The sequence below is a fragment of the Falco cherrug genome, chromosome 20 (assembly GCF_023634085.1).
Source record: "Falco cherrug isolate bFalChe1 chromosome 20, bFalChe1.pri, whole genome shotgun sequence".
NCBI lineage: Eukaryota > Metazoa > Chordata > Aves > Falconiformes > Falconidae > Falco > Falco cherrug.
Genome location: NC_073716.1, coordinates 4,070,763 through 4,076,762, shown reverse-complemented (window position 1 = coordinate 4,076,762; position 6,000 = coordinate 4,070,763). Strand labels below are relative to the sequence as shown.

At 65.2% G+C, this 6,000-nt stretch overlaps 2 protein-coding genes across 2 annotated transcripts in view; both read left to right on the top strand.

Moving 5' to 3' along the window:
- The window catches only part of LOC129734416 (keratin-associated protein 10-4-like), a 36,829-nt gene extending 35,042 nt beyond the window's left edge, over nt 1–1,787 (top strand). The window contains exon 5 of the mRNA XM_055697799.1: nt 1,771–1,787. Within this exon, the coding sequence (XP_055553774.1) occupies nt 1,771–1,787 (17 nt within the window). The remainder of the gene's footprint in view (nt 1–1,770) is intronic.
- On the top strand, nt 1,739–5,628 carry MSL1 (MSL complex subunit 1). Its single transcript, XM_005439375.4, has 7 exons — nt 1,739–1,994; nt 2,362–2,744; nt 3,573–3,637; nt 3,891–3,958; nt 4,206–4,330; nt 4,496–4,568; nt 4,658–5,628. The coding sequence occupies exons 1-7, from the start codon at nt 1,792–1,794 to the stop codon at nt 4,746–4,748; spliced, it is 1,008 nt and encodes a 335-aa protein (XP_005439432.3). The 5' UTR covers nt 1,739–1,791; the 3' UTR covers nt 4,749–5,628.
- Nucleotides 5,629–6,000: the final 372 nt, after the last annotated feature.

Sequence of the window (6,000 nt, the reverse complement as noted above, 5' to 3'; positions counted from 1 at the left end):
ACGGGTGCCCTGTTTGCATTGCCCTATGGATGCTGTGCATTGCCCCCCCACGGGTGCCCTGTTTGCATTGCCCTATGGGTGCTGTGCATTGCCCCCCCACGGGTGCCCTGTTTGCATTGCCCTATGGATGCTGTGCATTGCCCCCCCACGGGTGCCCTGTTTGCATTGCCCTATGGATGCTGTGCATTGTCCCCCCCCGGGTGCCCTGTTTGCATTGCCCTATGGATGCTGTGCATTGCCCCCCCACGGGTGCCCTGTTTGCATTGCCCTATGGGTGCTGTGCATTGCCCCCCCCCGGGTGCCCTGTTTGCATTGCCCTATGGATGCTGTGCATTGCCCCCCCACGGGTGCCCTGTTTGCATTGCCCTATGGATGCTGTGCATTGCCCCCCCACGGGTGCCCTGTTTGCATTGCCCTATGGGTGCTGTGCATTGCCCCCCCACGGGTGCCCTGTTTGCATTGCCCTATGGGTGCTGTGCATTGTCCCCCCCCGGGTGCCCTGCCTGCATTGTCCCCCCCCGGGTGCCCTGCCTGCGTTGCCCCATGGATGCCGTGCATTGCCCCCCGGGTGCCCTGCCTGCGTTGCCCCCCCTGGGTGCCCTGCCTGCGTTGCCCCATGGATGCCGTGCATTGCCCCCCGGGTGCCCTGCCTGCATCGCCCCATGCCCGTGCCCGCATCACCCGCCTGCCAGGCCATGCCGCGGGTGCCGCATGCCGCAGGAGCGCGGCGCTCAGCCCCGCTGCAGCGGTGGCAGCTGCGGTGGCCCTGGTTGTGGAGGGAAGTGCCACCCCACGTGGTGCAGCGGCCGGGGGCTGCGCAGCGATGCCGCGTCCTCGCCGCATGTGCCGGCTGCTCCAACATGGAGGAAGTGCCGTGGCGAGGTCGCCATGGGGCTTCACTGCGGTTCGTCCCCCCGCGGGGGTGATGGCAGACCCCCGGGGCACTGGGTGGGCAGGGAGGGAGAGCGGGGGCTGCTCTCAGCTCCTCTTCCCCAGGCTGGGTCCCCACTGCAGCCACATCCTGGGGGGTGCTGGGACACCACCACCACCACCCCCCGGCTGTGCTTTGCTGACCAGACCCCTCTAAATGGCCACAGCTCCTGACTGGCGGGGATGGGCGAGGGTCGGGGCCAGGTGGCCGAGGGCTGGTGTCACCAAGGGGGGTGCTTGCCCTCTAATGAAGCCCACAGCTAAGTACAAACTGCCCTCTCCTCCTGGGGCCAGTGGTGCTGCCTGGGCACTCGGGGTGGGGGGATGCAGCGGAGGTTGCAACCCCCCCAGATATGTGGGGTTTGCTGTGGCCTTTGTGCCATGGGGACAGGCAGTGCCAGAGCACCAGTGGCCGTTTTGTGCCATTTGGTCACTCTAGGTGCTGCCTGCCGGCGTCACTGTTAAACTGCCCAGGGATGCCATGCCCACAGCACCCAGCACTGGTGGTGCTCTGGGGGGGGCAGGCATCAGCCATGGCGTTCCCGGTGTGCCGGCTGAGCCTGGGTGGGGGGTGGCTCGGTCACTGTTTAGGGGCTCCTCACGACCGTGCTCGGAACGCTTTGCCACGGCAGGGCACCGCGGTGGGGTGGCACCGGTCCGCCAAGTCCCCTCCACCTGTACTGGAGTGTTTGCACGAGTGGGCACTGGCTGAAGCGTGGGTGCTGCTCCGGGGTGTTCCTCTGCCACTGACGGGACCTGCGGGCAGGGCGATGTGCCGGGGGGAGCTGGGGTGCCCGTGGGGTGCGTGCCCGTGGGGTGAGCCCTCGCCCTGCCTTGCAGCTTCTGGCCCGGATTGAGCGCATGGAAAGGCGAGTGCAGCTGGTGAAGAAGGACAGCGAGCGGGAGAAGCACCGCATCTTCCAGGGCTTTGAGGTGGACGAGAAGCCGGAGGTGGAGGTGTGCGAGAAGCTGCCGCTGGAGTGTCCCCAGGACCTGCTGGAGCCCCCCCCGACCCTGCAGCCCAAGCACTTCCCCTATGGCAGGAATGGGAAGGGGCACAAAAGGTAGAGGGTGCTGGGGGGTGCGTGGGTCCTGGGGGAGGGTCTTTCCCCTCCATTCATGGGGCTGGTGCTACCTCGAGGTGCCAGCTCAGCTCAGTGACCCTCGAGCTGCTCAGAGGGGCTGCCCAGCACTGGCAGCACATCCCATCCATCAGCGGCTGGGGGGAACCTTGGGAAACCCTGGGGGGGGTGGGTGTCCCCAGAAAGCTGGGGAAGCCCCTTTTGCCTCTGCAGAGCTGCCTCCAGCCGGCCTGGTGCAGCAGCCCTGGTTTGGGGGTGCTGGCAGCCCCCCCCCCCCCCCCCCCCCCCCAGCAACCCTGATGTGGGGCGAGGATGCGCGTGCCTGGCTCAGCTCCTCTTCCTCCCGCAGGAAGCCCACGTTTGGGAGCACGGAGAGGAAGACGCCTGTTAAAAAACTGGTGTCCGAGTTCTCGAAAGTGAAGAGTAAAACTCTAAAGCACTCCCCGGGGAAGGAGGAATCGGGCGGCTCCTTGTCCGAAACTGTTTGTAAACGAGAACTGCGGAGCCAAGAGACTCCGGAAAAACCCAGGTCGCTCCTGGAGACCCCGCTCCGAGCCTCGGCACCGCCAAAGGGCCCCGGTGCCCACCCCAAGGAGAAGAGCTTCAGCAGTGAGGCAGACGACCTGCCCTATCTCTCAACCACGGAAATGTACTTGTGCCGCTGGCACCAGCCGCCCCCGTCACCGCTGCCGTTGCGGGAGCCTTCTCCAAAGAAGGAGGAGACTGTGGCAAGTAAGCAATGGAGAGCCCGCCGTGGCACCGGCGGCACCGTGCCAGGTGTTGGGGCAGAGCCGGTGGCCGGAGAGGGGCTCGCCTGCCTCGGGGCGGCCGGGGAACGGGGCTCAGCACCCGCGACCTGACGCTGGCAAAGGGCAGAGTCCCAGTGGCGGTGGGAGAGGTGCAGCTGGTGGTGCCGCGCTGCCGGGTCCCTGCCGCGGCGATGGGTAGCGGCTCTGGTACCAGCGATGGGCTCTTCCAAACCGCGTCTCCAGCTCATCCCGCTGCAGCGTGTGCCAGGCTGCCGGAGCTGGGGGCAGCACGCTGCTCCGCTTTAGCCACCGGGTTTGCCGAGCAGCCTGCGTGCCCGTTTGAGCGAGGGGTGAAGCAACGTCCTGTTGGCAGTTGAGAAACGTGGTGGTGGCTTGTGCCAGCGCGGCACACACGGCTGCCCCCAAATCCAGCACCTGTCCTGCCGGCTGCTCCTTCCCGGCTGGTCTTCTGTGGCGTGGTGAGCACCGGTGATGGGGAGCGCTGGGCTGTGCCGGTTGCTGATGCCGGTGGAGGCTGTGCTGGATGGCCGAGCGCTCCGGCACAGGGGAGCTTGGAGCGGCTCAGGTTGGGTGTGCACGCTTGGCTGGGGAGATGGCGACGAGCTCTGCCCCCCCCGGGCCCCCCGGCAGCTCCCACCACCCTCAGCCAGCGGCATCGCCTCAGCCAGGCTCAGGATGGGGAGTTGGGGGGGCTGAGCCGTGCTCTCTGGCGGGGGGCCGGGCTGGCAAGGGACAGTGGGGCCGTGGTGGTCCCAGTGTGGGGCTAACAGCCTGGCCTCTCACCCCGCAGTTCCGTCTTGGAGGGACCATGTCGTGGAGCCCCTGAGAGACCCCAACCCCTCGGACCTTCTGGAGGTATGTACGCCGCCGCGGTGGTGGCAGAGCTGGCGGTGCCGCAGACACCTTCCAGGCTGTTCCAGCACTCCGGCAGAGCAGCTTGTGGCGTTGGCTGTGGGGCAGGCGGCATCTCATCCCCTCATCCGGCATCACCAGCGCGGCAAAGCCCAGCTGCAGCCGGAGGGCTGGGGTGGGGGTGCAGGAGCAGCACCCCCTGTGCCGTGGGGGTTGTGCCGGGGCTGGATGTGTTCATCCCTGTCTGTCGTTGCAGAACCTGGATGATAGCGTCTTTTCCAAACGGCACGCCAAGCTGGAGCTGGATGAGAAACGAAGGAAAAGGTGGGAGCAAAGAGGGCGACAGGGGGTGTCCTGGCTGGGTGGGCGATGGGCACCTGCTCCTGCTGGGAAGGGCCCCCAGGTGTCACCCAGAGCTGGGGGATGGGACTGGGGTGTGGCTGGGGTGGGCACCAGCAACGCTGCCGGAGGAGGGATGCTCTCATGGCGCAGCCAGCACGGTGGCACCGGCACAGCTCCTGGGGGGGGTCCAGTGCTGCCCGCTTGCTACCCGCGGCATCACCTTCTCCAGGTGGGACATCCAGCGGATCAGGGAACAGAGAATTCTCCAGCGGCTGCAGCTCCGAATGTACAAAAGGAAAGGGATTCAGGAGTCGGAGCCTGAAGTTACCTCATTTTTCCCTGAGCCAGATGACGGTGAGCATCTTCGGTGCCGGGGAGCAGGCAGGGGTGCAGGTGCGGGCAGAGGCATGGGCAGGGGTGCAGGCAGGGTCAGGGGCGTGGGCACGGGGTAGGGGTAGGGGCAGGGGTGCAGGCAGGGGCGCTGCCTGCACTGGGTGTAACGCTCTGGTCTCTCCGCAGTGGAAAGCTTGCTCATCACCCCCTACCTGCCTGTCGTCGCCTTTGGCCGGCCCTTACCAAAACTGACCCCACAGTGAGTACCGGCGGCACCGGAGGGGATGGGACAGGGTGGGCTTCACCGGCGCATTGCGGGAAGGGCGCTGACCCCGGCTGTGCCCGCAGGAACTTCGAGCTGCCCTGGCTGGACGAGCGCAGCCGGTGCCGCCTGGAGATGCAGAAGAAGCAGACGCCGCACCGGACCTGCCGGAAGTAGCAGAGCCACCGGGAGCTCAGTCCCGCCACCGGGAGCTCAGTCCCGTCACCGGGAGCTCCGTCCGTCACCGGGCCGTGCCGCCGGCTGCTCCTGCCTTCTGAGCGGGGGGCTTCGCCCCTCCAGCACCCCCGTTTTGTTCTTTTGGATTCTTACAAACGTGCCCCGGACTTGTGCCCCCCTCACCGCGCCACCAGCCGTACCCTCACCGGCACTGCTCACCTACTGGTTGAGGCTGCCGCGGTCCTGGGGGGCAGCGGGCAGACCCCAGACCCATCCTCACTGCGCCACTGCTCTGGACGCTGCCCCTGCCGCCCCCCCCAGCCATGGTTGTGGACATTGGGGCTGGGGGCACCCGATCCTGGTGGGGGGGTGGGGGGGCTGTATCCTGCCGGGGCTCCACCGCCGCTGCTGTTACTTGTTAGTTGGGGAAAGGGGGGAGCAGCAGCTGGTGGTGGGGGGTGGGGGGCGGCGGTGGCGTGGGGAGGGTCCTCATCGGGTGGGTTTTTCCCCCCTTCCTGAACAGCTGTGAGGGGAGGGGGGGAAGTTTAAATTTTTTTTTTTTTTTTTTTTTTTTGGTGAAATAGAAATCCTATACGCACAATTTGGGTTTTTAAATTTTTTTTTATATATATATATATATAATTTAATTGTTTTGAGGTTGCCGAGCGGTGCTGTAAGGAGGGGGGGGTTGCTGGTGGGGCCGGGGGGGGGGCTGTGGCTGCTCGGTGCGGTGGTCCTGGTCCCAGGCCCCCAGTCACGACCCTCGCTGCCAGGGCCCCCACGGTGCCAGGTAGGTGGGGAGGGGGCTCTGGGGGGGTAGGGGGGTCCCGTGTGCCCCCCGCTCCCCTTCAGCAGAGATTAAACAGGAAAGCTGCCAGCACAGCCGCTGCTTCCATTTTTAATTTTATTTTCGCCGTCCCTGCGCAGGGCCTGTACTCCCCCTGCCCCCCATGCCCACCCCCTCATTTTATCTACACACACACACACACACACACACACACACACCCGGCATCCTGGCCGTGTTCTGGCCCTGAGGTTAATGAACGGAAGGAAACTTTTTTGGTGGTTTTTTTTTGTTTTGTTTTTTTTTTAAAGGAAATCTTGTTTTTAAAAAATACGAAAAATAAAGTTATAAACATGTTAGCGGCGGGGGGGGGTGTGTGTCACGTGTGGGCACACCCATGCTGGCTTTTTTTTTTCCCTCTCTTCCCCCCCCTTTTCCCTCCTCCCCTTTCCCTCGTCCCCTTTTTTT